General features: G+C 35.4%; 2 protein-coding genes and 1 pseudogene across 4 annotated transcripts; all 3 read right to left on the bottom strand.

Annotated features, from left to right (window-relative positions):
- Nucleotides 1–1,888: 1,888 nt before the first annotated feature.
- On the bottom strand, nt 1,889–20,796 carry LOC140802908 (DEAD-box ATP-dependent RNA helicase 35-like; annotated as a pseudogene).
- On the bottom strand, nt 3,139–4,448 carry LOC140803620 (uncharacterized). Its single transcript, XM_073159522.1, has 6 exons — nt 4,387–4,448; nt 4,144–4,273; nt 4,010–4,065; nt 3,789–3,873; nt 3,604–3,705; nt 3,139–3,477 (listed from the first exon to the last, which is right to left on the bottom strand). The coding sequence occupies exons 1-6, from the start codon at nt 4,446–4,448 to the stop codon at nt 3,139–3,141; spliced, it is 774 nt and encodes a 257-aa protein (XP_073015623.1).
- On the bottom strand, nt 3,873–6,677 carry LOC140803950 (uncharacterized). Of its 3 annotated transcripts, none has more exons than XM_073159793.1 (5): nt 5,564–6,677; nt 5,381–5,480; nt 4,387–5,306; nt 4,144–4,273; nt 3,873–4,065 (listed from the first exon to the last, which is right to left on the bottom strand). In XM_073159793.1, the coding sequence occupies exons 1-3, from the start codon at nt 5,929–5,931 to the stop codon at nt 4,578–4,580; spliced, it is 1,197 nt and encodes a 398-aa protein (XP_073015894.1). In that variant the 5' UTR covers nt 5,932–6,677; the 3' UTR covers nt 3,873–4,065; nt 4,144–4,273; nt 4,387–4,577. The 3 variants fall into 3 exon arrangements, with proteins under 3 accessions (XP_073015894.1, XP_073015895.1, XP_073015896.1); XM_073159794.1 differs by having other exon boundaries at nt 3,873–4,062; XM_073159795.1 differs by having other exon boundaries at nt 5,581–6,677.

Below are 20,796 nucleotides of genomic sequence, written 5' to 3'. Positions count from 1 at the left end.
ATTCACTTAGTCATCTCCAACCCAAAATTCTATTTTAAAGCAACTCTATTTTAAAATAGTGCAATTTCTGCACCAAATATTATATTCATCTCCAACCCATCTACTTCAAATCTTACTCTAAAAAGAATATTCTTAGAATATTTTTTTTAAAAAATATATTTAAATTATTTCTTATTAATTGTTAAATATATATTTCTAGTTTTATTAATATAATTATAAATATCGTTTAATATTTATTTAAATTATTTAATGATTATTTAAATTGTTTAATATTTATTTAAATTGTTTAATAATTATTAAAAATTTATTTAATTGTTCAATATTATACGAATTGAAACATAAATTATTTAAATTGATAAAATATAATAATGCATGACATTGAATTAAAAAAAACATAGTACAAATACATGACATTAAATTAAAAAATACAATTTCAAATATTTGAATGACCATATTCATCCCATAAATGATCAATCAAAGTATTCGTAATGCAAAGTGGGCGTCTTTGTCTTTTATTTTTTTATATTATTAATACTAAAAAATATTGTTTATTTAATATATTAATTAAATGCTTTTAAATCATTTAAAATATATTAAAGAATTCATATATTATTAAATATATAGTTTATTAAATTAATCATAATTTAAAAATAATAAAAAAGTAAATAAAAAATTCTGAAAAAAATACAACACCCTGCGTCAAATTTTGACGCAGGGTGCCTCATGCGTCAAATTTGACGCAGGAGGTGGTGGGCGCTATTTTGGAATGGTTGGAGGGCATAGGACAGCTAAATAGCGTGAAATGCTATTTTGCTGTCCCGGTTGGAGATGCCCTATAGCAGCCTCTGAAGAATGACTTGCAAGTATTAATATTGAATGATTGACCAGTGAAAAGAAAATAAACAAATCCTTAGAAGGGTGAAATATTGAGCATTAATCGTCTTCTTGAAGAATTTCGGGAACTTTCCTCGACCTTAGTTCAGAATGAGCATGTTGTAGATTCAGAGAAATGATGAATTAACAGGACTTGTATGATCATCAGACTATTCGATAAATTAAAGTTCGTTTTGTCTGAAGAACACGCAAGCACTTCTGTGAACCTGCAATGCAAAGGCAGAAATAAAGTGCACATTTGATTAATGTTTACTAATTCACAGGAGCAGACTATTTTCCTGGTGTGTTACATCACACCTATCGAATATTAACAACCAAGATCAATAGAAACTTCGCATACTTGTGTCAAAAAGAACTATTACTTGCTGTCTAAATGATTACTTGAAACATCATCTACAAAATCAGAATAAAACGAACTTGAAGGCATGGTTTCTCAAGTTCTGTCGGTCCTCTTGTATTATTCGCTAGCCGATACCAAACGAGAAGGGTTGCATTCTAACACCTCAAGAGTTTGATGCGTTGCACCGAAGGGATCCCGTCCAATACGCGTGCCTAATCACAATAGCGAAATGCATCCATTCATATGTAATAAATAAACAGGCCCTATGGCTACTTTGTGTTTCCTGGAGCTGGAATGTCCCCTATACAATTTGAGAGTGGAAAACCCTGCTTTTTATTCACATTTTTATAGTTGTAACAGATTATTGGACAAAAAAGTATGCTTTTCCTTTAGTGGTATAATTTATAAATTTATATTATGATATCATTGTGTAAAATATTTCAGTATGTCTGAACTCTGAAGATGTGGAATTGTAATTTGAATAGAAGTTATATTTATATAAAGCAAGTGGATTCAAATAATTAAGCTATCGAGGAAGCAGTAAAGGGCATAAAAGTAGCCTAGGATCCAATACTGAAAGAACAAAGGTATAAAATATAAACGAGATAGGAGAAAATGGATGACACAATCAAGATAAGTAAAAAAGAGTAGAAGTCAAATCTCCCTTCGATAACCCCCTGATCCGAAATAGTCCTTTCTTGAACTGGCAATTTGCATGCTCTTTTGATGCTCCGACTTGAGGCAATCACGGATACGATGACCAAGCCCACCGCAGTAAGCACAACCCTTCACTCCACTTGCATTAGCTATCTCTTCCACATCTTCCACTGGATGGTTAAGCTCAGCAAGAACAGACGGTATCCTCTGCTTTGCTTCTTGTAAGAGGTGCTTCAAATCCAGAAGGGTTGTTTCGATTTGGTTCTTGATAATAAACGTTGTGGCAATTCCTGTTTTCCCACATCTGCCCGTTCTTCTGATTCTATGGACATATTTTTATATTTCTCCAGGCATATCATAGTTGATGATGTGCTAAATGTCGGGAAAATCGAGACCTTTGGAAGCCACATCCGTGGCTACTAAAACATCCTTCTTGCCAGATTTAAAGGCCACGAAGGCGTATCCTCTCTTCCTGATCCTTCCCTCCATGAAATGCAATAGCTTCTACTCCCTTTAGAAGAAGATACTCAAGAATGTCATCCACATCCGCTTTGTTCTCACAAAACACCAAAACAGGCGGCGGTGGGGTACGTTGCAAGCATTCAAGACACTACAAGAAAAACGCAGATTAGAGACCGCTAAATCGGTCTCTAATCCGTCTCTACAGAAAAATAGAGACCGATTACCGACCGAATTGGTTGGTATCAATAACCTTGGTCGCTAATTGTGAGAGACCGATAAAATTAGTCGGTCTCTAAATTAGAGACCACATTTACGTTATCGGTCTCTATATTAGAGACCGATATTATATATGTGGTTTCTAATTTAGAGACCGACTGAGTAAAGACAGTCTCTAATATAGAGACCGATTCATTATTCAGTCTCTAGTCGAGAGACCGATACAACACAATCAGTCTCTAACTTAGATACTGAATTTAAGAAATCGGTCTCTAAATTAGATATTGTTTTTCTCCAAAGGTTCTGTTATTTACACCAATCCAAACACCAAACAATATGCATAATCAATCAATACAACCATCCAAAAAACACAACACAGTATTAACATCAATACAACTATTCCAAGCCACAACTTATCAACACCAAAATCAACACAAATATTTATACTAACTATTCAAGTGTCAAATATCCAAAATAAATGTCAATTCATTCTCCAAAACGTTCAACCACTTCCAAACATTTACATGTCAATCTAATCGAAACTCAAACTTTAACTACTAGGACGGTGTCTAAGGAGCTTGAGTCTCATCAGAATCTACAAAACGAGCCATGAATTCACGCATCTTTTCCTCCAATTCATTAACTCGAGTCTTCAAATCTGCATTCTCTGCCCTCAACTCTTGTATCTCAACACATGAGTTACTTGGATGAACCCTTCCTGTAGAAGTAGACGTCGCATGAGGAAAGGCAACTTTTGCTTGGGAGCCAAGTCCATAAATGCATCTTTTCTTCATCCCTCCAACAACCTCATAATATATGTCATTTATGGCATCATGTGATGGAGTATGTGGCTCCTCCCCCTCTGTAGTAGCTTGAGATATCTCGGAAATTCTTGTGGTCATATTATCCTATGTTAAAGAAAAAAATTTCAGCAAGTATAATTAAATCCAACATAAAAAAGATGAGTTTTTAGCACTCAAGCATTGAATAAATGGTGGAACTATATTATTAACTAATAACTTTTTAATACTTACATCTATTGCTTGAGATCGTGCATCGACAAATGTTCCATCCTTGTGATGATGTGTGATTCGAAACACCTCCCAACAATCAATTTTTCGCTTTAAATCGGCTTCCTGCACAAACAAGTTCAAATATGCTAAGTTTGTAATATTAAGTTTCTAATATGAACGAATGAAATATATTATTTTAAACTCACCAATTTCAAAGTATGCTCAATTATAGAGCGTGATCCGGCCGTGTGCTTAGTAACTCCAGTGCCTGTGCCAGCCACCTCACTATTTCTGATTTTTTTTTTTCCATTTTACCCCGCTCCAAACAATCTGCCATGCATTCCATATATTAATAGGAACTTGTGTTGGCGGATGAATCTTTTTTCTCCATTTGTGCAACAGTTTTTTGTATAGTTGTTGACAATACAAATTCCATGTTGACTTAAATTGTTCCTCTTTCCCAGGTTGCCATGTATATATCTTCTGCAATGTTTAAACCAACATAAACAAAAAAATAATAATTATTGTTTCTAATATTATTATTAGTATTTAACTTCTTACCAAAAACTCTTTGTAGTAAAAATCTTTTCCATCTTCATCTAAATGTCCCCATGTATGGCCAGATGCATACTGTCGTAGTTTGAACTTAGAAGTGATATATGCAGAAACCCTATGTCCATGAGGAACAAAACTGCAATGAAAAATTCATCAATGTTTAAAACAGGAATAAAATTGAAAATTGATTGAATATTGTAGAAATTAAAGATAATAACATGCTTATTGCTTATTAAAAAAGATACTTACTTATTACCCACTACTCTGAGCTCAATCCGATCACCAACTTCTCCTTCTGCAATGTCAACCATGATGATGTCTGCAAAATCAAATCGTAACACCAACAATTTTGAAATATTACTCAATCACATAAAAAAATATATATATCATGGCCTTTTAATATGAAAGTTGTTAGATATCATAGTTCTCAATCATACAATTCAATCTTCATCATAATCTGTATCATAATCATCACTAATTTCCAAGTTATAATTGTCCGACTCTATTACTACATCAATCTCATCATCGGTAGATATCTCTTCATCATCTAATTCCTCATAAGTAATGTTTACATCTACAAGTAACTGTGATGTAGTTTGAACTTGTGAATCAAGTGAATGTCCCTCCGCTTCCTCATTCTGAAAGGCATCGTGGTCCGCAGGCGTGAGGGAAGTTGGCATTTCTATGGTTGATCGAGCCTTCATTCTACAAACTGCTATCCATTCACTAGGTCCTCTTCTTATCGTGGGATATTTAGCATAGAACACTTGACCCGCTTGTACCGCAAAAATGAAAGGTTCAAATTTATTGAATCTTCTATTTGCATAGACTTCAACTAACTTGTAGTTTGAATGTACTCTCGTACCAATCCTGGGCGTCGGATCATACCATGAACATTTGAATAATACTATCCTCTTTATAGGTAAAGCTGGATATTCCACCTCGATAATTTCATCAAGCATACCATAGTAATCAAGTTCATCAGTTAAGTTGCTAGATCCTTTCACATAAACACCGGAATTACTAGTCAATGTGGTTGAATTTCGCCGTGTCACATGGAATTTGAAACCATTAACGTAGTAACCCGAGTACACTCTCGTGTTACGAAGAGGTCCGCTCGCAAAATCCTTCATCATATCATCATGTACATTTGAATTTGGTTCCTTCACCTGAAAAGTAAGATCTCACATAAAGTAAATAAGCTTAACATAAACCAACAAAATTGTATTACATCAACACTTACATGGCTTTCAAACCACGATGCAAAATTGGTATCCAACATTTTGTCCACTTCATCAGGTCGAAGTGCTGGATTTTCTTTTCGCAATTCTTCTTCGTACATACTACAAATGAAAATTTTAAGCAACAATGATACATAAAAAAAAATCAGAAAAATAAATATTTGATGAAGTAAAATATAACTTACTTTATGAAAGGTTTCACCTCATCACAGTTGAGGAGAATGTATGTCCTTGCTGCATGGTATTCTTTGTCATCTAACCATCTAAAAATATATGCACCAATCGGTCTACCAGGGAATTTGAAAATCGAAAACATGTTTGAGTCTATCGGTCGAGGATCATCAGAATTTCGGGGACACTTACGATGTCTAGTCTTCACACTGTCAGCAAAATAATATTCACAGAAAGAAGATGCTTCTTCAACCAAATAAGCATTACATATTGACCCCTCAACCTTTGCTTTATTACGAATATTATTTTTTAGCCTCCTCAAAAAACGTTCAAATGGGTACATCCATCTATACTGAACAGGACCAGCTAGTCGTGTCCTCATAAGCTAAATGAACTGGGAGATGCTCCATTGAATCAAAAAAGCTCGGTGGAAATATGCGCTCAAGTTTACAAAGTATAAGAGGAATGATTGTCTCTAAGCGAACCATGTCAGCTGTTGTAATGACCCTCGACGTCAAATCTCTGAAGAACATACTCAATTCAGTAAGTGCCTGCCAAACATTATTGGGAAGTAGGTCATGAAAGGCTATTGGAATAAGTCTTTGCATGAATACATGACAATCATGACTCTTCATTCCAAATATTTTCAATTTGTTCATATCCACACATCGAGCCATATTTGAGGCATATCCATCAGGGAATTTAATGTCTTTCAACCAACTACATAATGCCTATTTACTTTCTTTTCCCAATGTATAACATGCCTTTGGAAATTTTTTGGATGTTTCATCCTGGTGCAACTCTGGTCTGCAACACAATTCTTTCAATTCCTCACGGGACTTTGATGTGTCTTTCGTTCTTCCCGACACATTCATCACAGTATTGAAAATGTTATCAAAAAAATTCTTTTCAATATGCATCACGTCCAAATTATGTCTAATGAGCAGATCCTTCCAATATGGCAATTCCCAGAATATGCTTCTTTTCCTCCAACCACATTTGCACATCTTGACAATTTTTTTATTTAATTCATCAGAACCAATTTCAGTTACTAATAACAACCCATAGCTCTCTATTTCCTCAATTATTTCCTCTCCTGCACTTCATTCGCGGTGGATGTTTTGTCACCTCCCGATTCTTTGTGAAAGATTTTTTATTTCTTCTAAAAGGATGGTCATCAGATAAAAACTTACTATGATTATCAAACCAAGATGTCTTTCCACTTCGAGGTAATGTAAATGCATCAGACTCGTCCATGCAATGTGGACATGCTAACTTACCAGCCGTGCTCCATCCTGACAACATTGAGTATGCGGGAAAATCACTAATTGTCCATAACAAGGCCGCGTGCAATTTAAAATTGGTTTTACTAGAAATATCATAAGTCTCCACCCCTATACTCCATAGGTCCTTAAGCTCAGCAATCAAAGGTTGCAAAAAGACATCTATCTTCTCTTTCGGGTTTTTTGGACCTGGTACAAGCACAGTAAGAAACATATATTGGTCTTTCATGCACATCCAAGGGGGTAAGTTATATGGCGTTAATATGACAGGCCATGAAGAATATTGCTTTCCTGATTGACCAAATGGTTGGAATCCATCGGCCGAAAGTCCCACCTATTTTAGAGACCACCTTAATATTTCGGTCTCAAATTAGTAACCGACAATGAAATCGGTCTCAAAATAGAGACCGATTAAATATATCGGTCTCCGATTAGAGACCTCAATAAAAATTCGGTCTTCAATTTGTGAGTAGAATAAGAAGTCGTGATACAAAATTAATATTAAATAAAAAAACGTGACGAAAATAAATTTAGTGATCGATATTACAAGCATCGGTCTCAAATTAGAGACCAATAGATTATATCAGTCTCTAATTTGAAACCGATAAACTATAGCGGTCTCAACTCAGAGACCGATACATATAATCGGTCTGAAATTAGAGACCGACACAATATATCGGTCTCTAATTTGATTAGCGACCTATATTTCAAACATCGGTCTCAAAATAGAGACCGACATTATTATCGGTCTCTAATGCGGTTACAAATCTCCGTTTTTTTTGTAGTGAGAAGGTAAACGATCTTTGCTTCTTTCTTCACATACTCCACTTCTTGAATCACATCAAGATCAGCTGCTTCGGCCCTTCCAACGTTCACAGTTACAGGCTTCACTAGTGCACTCCTAGAAAAATTTTGAATCTTCGTGGGCATTGTAGCTGAAAATAGCAGGGTTTTTGTCTTTGCGCTTTGAAGTGATCAAAGACTTCTCTTTATGTCATCTTCAAAGCCCAAGTCAACTAAGTGATCTGCCTCATTCAAAGTTAGATATCTGCAGAATACTGTGCGGTCAGTTCAGATCTATTTCCATATTTGTGTAATCAAGAACACAAATTTTTAAAGGAAAAATGTACTTAGAATCATTCAAACAGGAGTTAAAAAAGAAAAGTATATGCATTATACATTATCAATTATCAGCTTCAACTGTAACAATCTAATTGCTTGAACGTTTTCAAAGTTACAAGCACAAGGCTTGGATAAGCCCAGCCAATCTACCGTTTTTACTTAACAAATCTTGATAATGTAGCAAGTAAAATGCTAAATTCTCATCGTGCTAGTAATATACCAAAGTAAATGCAACTATATCCAAAAACAAATACGTTCACAACCAAGATTTCCTTTTAATTGATTTCACAATCATGCAGCATGCACCCATGACCCAACCATGTGATTTGTGAACTTACGTTTTGGTTATGGTTCCTATAAAGAAGGAACCAAGCAAGAAACACGAGGAACCGTAACTCTAAATTCATTTATTTACAAGACAACATTTTGAGTTCACCTACATATACTAGTTTATGTAATTTAAACTATAGTTATTCAAGTTAAATTCAAAATCTATTTTCATTTCTAATGATAAAATCCATATTTACAGTTAAAAGTAATAATTTTAACATAATTTTTTTTTTCAAATTCAGGTCGGTTGAGATCCATCTCACAAAATCTTCACTGCTAGATTTTTAGGTGCCACCACTAGAAAGTAGGTTGGTAACAAAAATAGGATGGTAGATAACATAATTTTTGGTTGTTAAAACGGGCATATCTAAAAGACAAAAGTGTTGAAAATTTTGTTTTATATTCAAAATTTTCTTAGGTGTCGTATGAATTAAAATCATTCATAAAATTTTTAGATTTGATTTATTTTTATGTTTTTAATGTCGGCTCCAACTATCCCGATTTTTAGACAGTAATAGCTTTTCTTGTAAATCTTTACGAACGTTCTTCAACATTCTATTTAGATCCACAATCAGAAACTTTGTTCCTGTAACGCCCCGAAAATTTAAGGTCCACGCAAACCATGTACATGCAAGTATTAAATTCTTTTGTATTTTTAATTAAATGTTTTAATTGCATGAATTATTTATGTGGTGTATTTTGACATGTTTAAAATATATTTTCTGCATGGTTGCATTAAACTGCATTTTTAAAGGATATTCAAGTGACGATCGAGGAACGGAGACCAAGGGCGGAAAAAATGTAAAATGTTTTATTAATTAATTAATTTTAATTATTTAATTTAAGGGTGATGGTTTTCTCATATTTTTTGAAATCAAAGAATTTTGAGGTGATTTTATACGCCGGGACTAATTTTTATCGGTGTTGGATTTTCAACTAAAATTCGATCTTTTAAGCAGTCCGGCTACTTAATTCACTAATTATTTTTTTTTTCGAAAATGTTTTTTTAAAGTTTATTCAAAGTCTAGCTTGTACTAGTGGGCTTAATTAAAGTTAATTAGGCCTTGAGTCTAATTAATGAAATTGTCTAGCATATAAAAAACAAACTAAAACCCTAAGCTAGACACCTACGGCCGCTCTCAGTATTTTTCAAAGAAACAACAAAACTCTTCCCTCTGCTAGCAGCTCTCGGCCGTGAAGATTTCCGAGTCTTCTTCCAAGTTTTGAAGTAAAACAGCTTCGGTTCTCTCCGCTCTTCGTCGTCATCGGTATTTCGTGCGTTGCGACGCAAAGGCACGCCATATATCTCCTTTTCTCATCCATCATGTCATACTATGTTTTAAAAGTTTTTTTTTGTATGACAGCATGAAGGCCGAATTTGCTGTTCTCGTTTTTTTTCATGTACATGATTTATGTGCCACTTGTTTTATTCCGTGACTCATGTTTTTACTCCTAAGGGGCTGCCATGATGTCTAAGTATGTTTAAGTAAAGCTTTGGTATGAATTGAAGTCCCACACACCCACACAATCACCCAACTCACGGCTGAAACAAAATGAATCAAGAACAACCGAAAATTTTCTGTCATGGGGTAAGGTGATCGGGTTCCATGGTTAAGGGGTGAGCTTGGTCTTGGCTTGGGCCAGGGCTCGGCTAGGGGCTGTCATGGGTCAGGGTGAGAGTCCTAGCCAAGCTAGGACTCGAGTTAAGGGCTGGGGAAAGAGTCCTAGCCATGCTAGGACTCCACCCGAGAGAGGTGATCAAGTTGCGCAGGTTGGCAGCAAATTGTGCAGCGGCTGTGGCTCGGCCAGGGGCTTTGGGGCTGGGCTATGTTAGGTCCTTAGGGTCCTAAGAAGGGGCACAAGGGGCTGGTTCAAGGTCTGGTGTGGTTGGTTAGGTCCTAGCAACAGAAACGTAGGGTCCTTGTACATGTGGGTTTCTCGGCTGCTTCAAGTTGCTGAGATGTGGCTTCGGTTTTGGAGCTTGGGGCTGAGTCCTACGGGGTCTAAGGGTGCAGGAGGGTCCCTAGAGGGGCTGGTCATGAGTTGGTGCAGGGTGACTCGATGGGGCTCGAGCCAAACACAAAAACGAGAGGTAGAAGCTCTTGGCAGCAAGTATGCGTGAGGTAGCTGTCATGCTTCAGTGGGTTGCTGCTCGCGTCCAGGGGCTTGGGTTGGTCTGGGTATGGTCTGGGCGTGGTCCAGGGTCAGTTAGGGTCAGGTCGGCTCGATGGTTAAGGGTTGGGAGGAGTCCTAGCCTAGATAGGAGTTCAATGGTTCAAGGGAACACACGCACACACACCTGCAGAATGTTGGGTTCGGTCCAGCAAGTTTTGAGCGGGCCAGGGCCGGGTTGTTCAGGCTGGGCTTGGTCACTAGGGTCCCTAGATGGGTTGGCTAGGTTTTGGCTCGAAGCGGCTCGGGCGTGACTCGAGTAAATTGGGAGATGGCTCGGTGTGTTCGTCGAAGGGTCAAAAACGAGAATTAAAGAACTAAAAAATTGATCCAAGGGTCCACGGGGGTGGCTAATGACTTGGAAGGGTATAATAAATACTAAAAATGTTATGTTTAAAGTTTGGGATCAAAATAATGAGTTTTGGTATTTTTCGGGATTTAATCGCCGCACGAAACGCTAATTAACGAGTTAATTGAAACGCCTAGTTTTAAGCTTTATAAAATTATGAAAAATTATATTTATGCTTAAATAATTATTATAAGTCCAAATTTCTAATTTGGGAATTTTATGCTAAGGTTTGGTTTAATTCGGGATTTAAACGCATTAATAAGTTGCGTTTCAAGATTAAATTAAAAAGTCCTCGATTTAAGCTAAATAAAAATATGAGAAAATTCATGTAAGCTTAAATAATTATTTGGGACATGTTGAAGTCAAGAAATCAAGAAAAAAATCAGAAACGTAAAAATGTCACGATTAGGGGTAAAACGGTCTTTTTACACCCAAAATTAGTAAAGGTCATGGCAGTGCCCTAAATGCTGTTTTTGTGATATTATGTTCATGTTCAAATGTTTATGAAATGTTCATGATTTATTTATGATTTATTTTAAATGTCCATGAAATTTTATGATTAAAATTGATATTTAAAATACATGGTGCACGCTTGGTTTCAAAAGAAAATACATTCATGAATGATTTTATAAGGTGATGAAAACATGAAAATATTGATGAAGGTGAAGTAATTGTGACTACGAGGATTTGAGGTTACGATCAAGAATAGGCCAAGGCTCAGTTGACGATCTTGTGTCGCTGATGTCCCCGCCGCCCAGTACTGTGGTTTCATGTAGATGGTACCATCGTCATGTCATGTCATGTCAGGAATTGAGGATTTGAGGTTACGATCAAGAATAGGCCAAGGCTCAGTTGACGATCTTGTGTCGCTGATGTCTCCGCCGCCCAGTACTGTGGTTTCATGTAGATGGTATCATCGTCATGTCATGTCATGTCACGTCAGGAAAGTCACAATTAACGATCTGAATTCAATCAAGAGAAAGATAATGTTATGATCATGAAAAGAATCACGTCATGTTATCACGTCATGTTATTATGTCATGTTATGATTGAGGAAAAGGTAAAGGTTCAGGTTCATGTTATGCATCATGAAAATATTTACGAAAATTTTCATGCTCAAGTTTATGCATTTTCATGAAATGATATTTTAAGTACAAGTATTTTCACTGTTGCATGTGATTTTATATCTGTTACTCGTTACAAAGATTTGGTGTATTGAGTCTTTAGACTCACTAGGTGTGATGGATGCAGGTGAGGTTGAGGGAGGACTTGACGCATGAGATGACTGGACTGAAGGTGCACACAACCCGAGGACCAGCGCTTCTACTTTTTCCGCACTCACGATCATGATTACGTTTTTACGTTAAAAGATTTTTAAAACCATTTATTTATGCTTTAGAGTGGTTTTGGAGAGGAAAATACGTTTCACGATTATTGCTTTCTAGGTTTGGTAACTCATGCGATTATTTTATTTTATGACGTTTGCAATTGATTTTTAAATGCTAGCTAGCGAATGTTCGAGGTCATGGACAAAAATATTTTATTAAAATATTTTTACAAGGACCGAAATTTAAAAAAAAAAAAAAAATTTTCTAGTACATTTTAAACGCAAGAACATGGGACGTTTCAGTTGGTATCAGAGCCTTGGTCCTGTAAAGGGTTGTGCCACCATCAACACCGGGAAGATCAGTCGTCAAGCCTCAAATTTGTAAGTTTACATGCTTTATATGATTTCATGATATTACCTGCATAAGTACATGGATTAATTGTTTGTGTCACATGTTTAATAAGTTTATGAGGATATATGAATTATATGTTTTCGTAACATGTTTATTAGCTCTATGATGATACATGATTTATATGCTTTATAATTTTTATTTGTGTTGCGATATGAAATGGAAATTCATTTGATTTCAACGCATGTTGATTTTGTGGTGGAATTGGACTATGTTGATTTTGGGTTTTAGTATTGATGTTATATTTTTGGGCTATAAGTTAATCGTAAATATTATGAATGCTTTTTGGGACACTTAGATTTTCTAAGAAAATTATTTATGCTTCATGGTTACTAGTCGAATTAATTTTTGGAAATTAGACATAAGGAATAATTATTCGAGGATTGCAACGACTTTGGGGAATAAGAAAATATATAGATTGGGATTTCAAGTTTGATGAAAAGTAAGATTTTTTATAGGAATTGATTTTTGGGTAAATAAGTTTAAAATTTTTGAAATTATGTTATGGGAATCATGTAGAAGGAAATTAAGAATGCCAAAAACTTATGGATTAATCGTTGGATTTTTGAAATTAAGGACCAATTAGGATAATTTTTGAGGAAATTAAGAATTTATTATGCAATTTTGAGGAATTTGATGATTAGTTTAGCAATAAGTGCGAATTGAATGGGTTAAATGATAAGAATTTTGAGGATTTAGACTTTTAAGAATATTCAGAACCTTGGGATATCTTGGTTTTAGTATTATAAGAAATTTTAATCAAATATTTTTAAGGATGAATCGATATTAAGCTAGAAAATCTAAGCGTTAGTGGATGTGTTTGAGATTTTAAGATTTAAATTTAATTGGTTGATGAATATTTTGGGGTATAAAATAAGAAAATAGTATACGATAAATATGGTCATCCATATTTTAATATTGGGGATTTTAAGAAAAAATTAAAATTCGAGGTCAAAATAATAAAGCACTAAGTAATTATGGGTCTTTTTAAGTTACAATTTGCAAATAAGGATTTAGAAGGAAAATTAATTGGGATCAAGAAGACGTAAAGACATTCTAGAAATTAAGCTTATCAGAGTAAGCGCAGCGGAAGCGTGGATTTTTGGGATACTAGAACTAAGTCTAAACTTTGGGTTATTAAGGATAAGAGAATTTCGAGGACGAAATTCAATTTAAGGGGGGAAGATTGTAACGCCCCGAAAATTTAAGGTCCACGCAAACCATGTACATGCAAGTATTAAATTCTTTTGTATTTTTAATTAAATGTTTTAATTGCATGAATTATTTATGTGGTGCATTTTGACATGTTTAAAATATATTTTCTGCATGGTTGCATTAAACTGCATTTTTAAAGGATATTCAAGTGACGATCGAGGAACGGAGACCAAGGGCGGAAAAAATGTAAAATGTTTTATTAATTAATTAATTTTAATTATTTAATTTAAGGGTGATGGTTTTCTCATATTTTTTGAAATCAAAGAATTTTGAGGTGATTTTATACGCCGGGACTAATTTTTATCGGTGTTGGATTTTCAACTAAAATTCGATCTTTTAAGCAGTCCGGCTACTTAATTCACTAATTATTTTTTTTTTTCGAAAATGTTTTTTTAAAGTTTATTCAAAGTCTAGCTTGTACTAGTGGGCTTAATTAAAGTTAATTAGGCCTTGAGTCTAATTAATGAAATTGTCTAGCATATAAAAAACAAACTAAAACCCTAAGCTAGACACCTACGGCCGCTCTCAGTATTTTTCAAAGAAACAACAAAACTCTTCCCTCTGCTAGCAGCTCTCGGCCGTGAAGATTTCCGAGTCTTCTTCCAAGTTTTGAAGTAAAACAGCTTCGGTTCTCTCCGCTCTTCGTCGTCATCGGTATTTCGTGCGTTGCGACGCAAAGGCACGCCATATATCTCCTTTTCTCATCCATCATGTCATACTATGTTTTAAAAGTTTTTTTTTGTATGACAGCATGAAGGCCGAATTTGCTGTTCTCGTTTTTTTTCATGTACATGATTTATGTGCCACTTGTTTTATTCCGTGACTCATGTTTTTACTCCTAAGGGGCTGCCATGATGTCTAAGTATGTTTAAGTAAAGCTTTGGTATGAATTGAAGTCCCACACACCCACACAATCACCCAACTCACGGCTGAAACAAAATGAATCAAGAACAACCGAAAATTTTCTGTCATGGGGTAAGGTGATCGGGTTCCATGGTTAAGGGGTGAGCTTGGTCTTGGCTTGGGCCAGGGCTCGGCTAGGGGCTGTCATGGGTCAGGGTGAGAGTCCTAGCCAAGCTAGGACTCGAGTTAAGGGCTGGGGAAAGAGTCCTAGCCATGCTAGGACTCCACCCGAGAGAGGTGATCAAGTTGCGCAGGTTGGCAGCAAATTGTGCAGCGGCTGTGGCTCGGCCAGGGGCTTTGGGGCTGGGCTATGTTAGGTCCTTAGGGTCCTAAGAAGGGGCACAAGGGGCTGGTTCAAGGTCTGGTGTGGTTGGTTAGGTCCTAGCAACAGAAACGTAGGGTCCTTGTACATGTGGGTTTCTCGGCTGCTTCAAGTTGCTGAGATGTGGCTTCGGTTTTGGAGCTTGGGGCTGAGTCCTACGGGGTCTAAGGGTGCAGGAGGGTCCCTAGAGGGGCTGGTCATGAGTTGGTGCAGGGTGACTCGATGGGGCTCGAGCCAAACACAAAAACGAGAGGTAGAAGCTCTTGGCAGCAAGTATGCGTGAGGTAGCTGTCATGCTTCAGTGGGTTGCTGCTCGCGTCCAGGGGCTTGGGTTGGTCTGGGTATGGTCTGGGCGTGGTCCAGGGTCAGTTAGGGTCAGGTCGGCTCGATGGTTAAGGGTTGGGAGGAGTCCTAGCCTAGATAGGAGTTCAATGGTTCAAGGGAACACACGCACACACACCTGCAGAATGTTGGGTTCGGTCCAGCAAGTTTTGAGCGGGCCAGGGCCGGGTTGTTCAGGCTGGGCTTGGTCACTAGGGTCCCTAGATGGGTTGGCTAGGTTTTGGCTCGAAGCGGCTCGGGCGTGACTCGAGTAAATTGGGAGATGGCTCGGTGTGTTCGTCGAAGGGTCAAAAACGAGAATTAAAGAACTAAAAAATTGATCCAAGGGTCCACGGGGGTGGCTAATGACTTGGAAGGGTATAATAAATACTAAAAATGTTATGTTTAAAGTTTGGGATCAAAATAATGAGTTTTGGTATTTTTCGGGATTTAATCGCCGCACGAAACGCTAATTAACGAGTTAATTGAAACGCCTAGTTTTAAGCTTTATAAAATTATGAAAAATTATATTTATGCTTAAATAATTATTATAAGTCCAAATTTCTAATTTGGGAATTTTATGCTAAGGTTTGGTTTAATTCGGGATTTAAACGCATTAATAAGTTGCGTTTCAAGATTAAATTAAAAAGTCCTCGATTTAAGCTAAATAAAAATATGAGAAAATTCATGTAAGCTTAAATAATTATTTGGGACATGTTGAAGTCAAGAAATCAAGAAAAAAATCAGAAACGTAAAAATGTCACGATTAGGGGTAAAACGATCTTTTTACACCCAAAATTAGTAAAGGTCATGGCAGTGCCCTAAATGCTGTTTTTGTGATATTATGTTCATGTTCAAATGTTTATGAAATGTTCATGATTTATTTATGATTTATTTTAAATGTCCATGAAATTTTATGATTAAAATTGACATTTAAAATACATGGTGCACGCTTGGTTTCAAAAGAAAATACATTCATGAATGATTTTATAAGGTGATGAAAACATGAAAATATTGATGAAGGTGAAGTAATTGTGACTACGAGGATTTGAGGTTACGATCAAGAATAGGCCAAGGATCAGTTGACGATCTTGTGTCGCTGATGTCCCCGCCGCCCAGTACTGTGGTTTCATGTAGATGGTACCATCGTCATGTCATGTCATGTCAGGAATTGAGGATTTGAGGTTACGATCAAGAATAGGCCAAGGCTCAGTTGACGATCTTGTGTCGCTGATGTCCCCGCCGCCCAGTACTGTGGTTTCATGTAGATGGTATCATCGTCATGTCATGTCATGTCACGTCAGGAAAGTCACAATTAACGATCTGAATTCAATCAAGAGAAAGATAATGTTATGATCATGAAAAGAATCACGTCATGTTATCACGTCATGTTATTATGTCATGTTATGATTGAGGAAAAGGTAAAGGTTCAGGTTCATGTTATGCATCATGAAAATATTTACGAAAATTTTCATGCTCAAGTTTATGCATTTTCATGAAATGATATTTTAAGTACAAGTATTTTCACTGTTGCATGTGATTTTATATCTGTTACTCGTTACAAAGATTTGGTGTATTGAGTCTTTAGACTCACTAGGTGTGATGGATGCAGGTGAGGTTGAGGGAGGATTTGACGCATGAGATGACTGGACTGAAGGTGCACACAACCCGAGGACCAGCGCTTCTACTTTTTCCGCACTCACGATCATGATTACGTTTTTACGTTAAAAGATTTTTAAAACTATTTATTTATGCTTTAGAGTGGTTTTGGAGAGGAAAATACGTTTCACGATTATTGCTTTCTAGGTTTGGTAACTCATGCGATTATTTTATTTTATGACGTTTGCAATTTATTTTTAAATGCTAGCTAGCGAATGTTCGAGGTCATGGACAAAAATATTTTATTAAAATATTTTTACAAGGACCGAAATTTAAAAAAAAAAAAAAAAAATTTCTAGTACATTTTAAACGCAAGAACATGGGACGTTTCAGTTCCTCTCCTAGATTGCACTAGAAAACTAGGATAAATTTGTGTCGAGATTGAATTGCCGGAATTGAACTGCTCAGGCAGCGGTTCAGGGTGGCGACAACGTTGGCTCAATGTATACATATATATGTATGTATCATGTATTATCAAGAGTTGACCATGCATGATATTTTCAAAAATAGAAAATAACATATAATAATTTTAAATAATGAAAATATAGAATTATGATGAGGTAAGAATCTTTGTAGTATTGTTTTATATATATATATATATATATATATATATATATATATATATATATATATATATATATATATATATATAAACACATATATATAAACATATCTAAATTAAATAATCATTAATTAATTAATTAATTCAAGACTCGTCTAGAATATTTTTTGAAAATCTTATATTTAGTAGTCATAACTACTAATTTATTATTTAAAGTTTACTAAATAAATAATTGTGAACTCATTATAATCTCGATCGACTATCAGACAGAACCGATATATCGATAGTATAAATCTTGTTAATATAATGAAAAATGAAAATTTCGACTATTGATCCATTTTTTGCAGTTGTTAATTTTGTTAACTTCTTAGTTAAACTATCTTCAACGGGAACACAGAATTTCAACGGGAACACAGAATTGAGTACTTGTGTGACCTCAATGGTTCAAGGATACAGCGACCAAGAGTTCACAACTTCATGTGATTCACAACAACATTTGTTCTTATTCATACTTATCCTAATTGATCTCATTTTTTTCATCAATCTATTGGTCAAGAAAGTCAGAACTCAAGTCTCATAATGGTAAAAGTGTCTAGTAGTACGTGCACTATTACCCCCTAAGTATCACTGATAGCACCAGCAATAATCAGTAAGTTATAATTAGCGTACATTATGGTCTCTTCAACTCATATATCCTAATCGAATTTGCAATCATTGGTACATCGAGAGTTGCAAATAATTTTGATAACGATGCAATTTATCTTTGAGAAATAATAGTGACATCATATGTACAACTAGAAAAGTACATTTTCCAAAAGCGCATGTTTTGCTCTAGCCAGAGACTCCTTGCACTATTAATTTATTAGATCATATAGGATATATTCACATGTGAACGAGCGGTGAATACCTGATGACGCTCAATGGAGTCGGTAAACGTAACTAAGTTCATGCTAGTATATAAAATCTTCATGTTGTCCCGAGTCAAAAGACTAACCGTGCAAAACCATAACTGTAGACTATTCCGCTCGATAAATGATAACCACTTGGACATCTTCATGTTTTGCTCTAGCCAGAAACGCCATGTTCAGTGATAAGATGGAAAACAAAACCATAAAGTATGATCGAGTTGTTAACGAGTTACTTGTCGGTGGCTCGTCTCGCCTGCACCCCTAGATGTATTTGGTTGCGCTGTCTCTAACTATGTGCTAAGAATACTTTTATTGTATAGGCTTGTTATGAAAATGCATATTTCAGTAATTTGAATACAACAAAAGTAGGCCACCACAGATTAGAAGACAAGCAATGTGAAGTTGAGAAGAAGAAACTCAGAATCCATTCGAATAGGTTCTCATATTCATCTTCCAATTCATCATCGTCTTCTTTGTGTTGTTCGACCTCGCGACGAGCATCACTGACAGTTTAAGCAGAAGCCGGAGCCCTTTGCCCGAGTCTTCTCCTTCGAGTATTGAATCTAAAACAAACTGGAGGTTTTGAATCTTGAAATGAACTAAGTTTCATTCATTCTTTTGTCGTATGATCTTATATGCTAATAGGGTATGAAGTGGGGCCTTGCAAATTTGTACATGGATTTCCTTTCCCCTTTTGCATGAGGGATATTTAACATGGTATTTGTTGTTAACAATTTTTTTGGCGTCAAAATCTTATAAACATGGTAGGTATCATAATTTCTATCACCATATTGAGGGAAAAAATGATTTATTTTTCATTTTCTAAATTCTTATTCTTACGTCTACCAACATAAACATTATTCTTAATTAAAAAATTTTCTTTTTTGTAAAGTATCCAATTAAGTATTATATTATACATTATGATTGGTTTAATGAATTTAAAATTCACACGAGCTGGTCTATAAATTATAATGAAATATTTTCTAAAATAAAACATAACATATGCTTAAATTCCCATATATGGCTCACAACGTACAAAAAATATCCGAAAATATCAAAAATAAAACCAACACCCTCTATAATTTATATTTATAATCTATTCTATTTTATTAAGGTTGAGGGCATGATAGTAACCACCTAGGAAATACGCCAATTTTTGATGTAGCTAGTCAAGTTTGCTTGGTCTCCAGAAGTAAAATAGAGATTCCCAAAGGTTCTTATATTAGAAGATTATTATACTGAAAATGTTTAATTAATCAACAAATATTTGAGATAAGGAAAAATAGCAAAAATTCTCCTTTGAGTTTGCATAGGTTTAGGGGTCTCCTAACTGTTCAAATTTGGGTTATGTTTTAGCTAGAGATGTCAATGGGGCGGGTATGGGGCGGGTTTGGCTAAACCCAATACCCTTTCCATGAAAAAAACTTTGACCCATTATCCGCCCCACCTCGGTTAAATATTCTTCGGGCTCACCCCACCTCGAATACGAAACGGGGCCGGGTAGACCCGTGAAACCCGTGAGACCCGAATTTTTTTTAATAAAAAAGTAATCTTTCTTCTCACATGACTGAATTATGAAACAGACAAACATCTAAATATAACATTGTGAAAAATTAATTTATGTATTCGATCACACTTAATAATAGCAAACAAAGTATTTTTACGACATAAAGAACTACATAAAAAAAGTTACTAGCTCTCCAAAAAAAATCTTGACATCTCCAAAAATAAGTCATAACATAATTTAAACAGATCAATATAAAATCAGCGAGTAGGCAATATTTCAGACACATTCTTCGGGATCATTTTCCTCTTCATCAAGAATGGTGGGACAAGTCCGTAAACTACTTGAAGAATTAACTACAAAATTAAATAGAGAAAGTACATTTTAAAAAAAATTGTAATTTTAAATTGTTAAAAAATGTAATTTAAAGAGAGAAATTACATTAAAAAAATTAAAATGAAAGTACAATAACAAAATAAAATTATGATTTATTTACTTTTCACCTCATCCCACAACCATTTTCGCGAGCACATCAAGAATGGAATGATATCTCCATTGGTATGAGGCCTTTTGGATGGTTCCAAAAACAAAACCATGAGGATTAAAACCCAAAGTGGACAATATCATACCAGTGTGGAGATATCTGGATTCCATTGGTCCTAACAATATTAAATTTAGCGACGGTTTTTCTTGACCGTCGCTATTTTAGCGACAATTTATCATAAAACCGTCGCTCATATTGCGACTGTTCGAACAAATCCGTCGCCATGTTTTGCGACGATTTCCTCACCGTTGCCTTTGGCGACATTTATATTTAAGTCCGTCGCCATATTAGGCGACAGATTTTTTACCTGTCGCCAT

Source organism: Primulina eburnea, chromosome 10, assembly GCF_022965805.1.
Source record: "Primulina eburnea isolate SZY01 chromosome 10, ASM2296580v1, whole genome shotgun sequence".
Classification (NCBI taxonomy): Eukaryota; Viridiplantae; Streptophyta; class Magnoliopsida; order Lamiales; family Gesneriaceae; genus Primulina; species Primulina eburnea.
Note: the sequence above shows the minus strand (reverse complement) of the source record. Positions and strands in the feature narration are given on the sequence as shown.

Bases quoted from the DNA above. Each gene is read 5' to 3' on its own strand.
- LOC140803620 (XM_073159522.1), bottom strand. From the start codon at position 4,448: ATGGTTGACATTGCAGAAGGAGAAGTTGGTGATCGGATTGAGCTCAGA. The intron at 3,874-4,009 runs GTATTGTCAACA...AAAAAAAATCAG, and splicing joins TTTAAGTCAACATGGAATTT to AAATAGTGAGGTGGCTGGCA. The intron at 3,706-3,788 runs GTGAGTTTAAAA...TTGTTTGTGCAG, and splicing joins TTGAGCATACTTTGAAATTG to GAAGCCGATTTAAAGCGAAA.
- LOC140803950 (XM_073159793.1), bottom strand. From the start codon at position 5,931: ATGAGGACACGACTAGCTGGTCCTGTTCAGTATAGATGGATGTACCCA. The intron at 5,481-5,563 runs GTAAGTTATATT...TTTCATTTGTAG, and splicing joins GAGGTGAAACCTTTCATAAA to TATGTACGAAGAAGAATTGC. The intron at 5,307-5,380 runs GTAAGTGTTGAT...CTTACTTTTCAG, and splicing joins CATCGTGGTTTGAAAGCCAT to GTGAAGGAACCAAATTCAAA.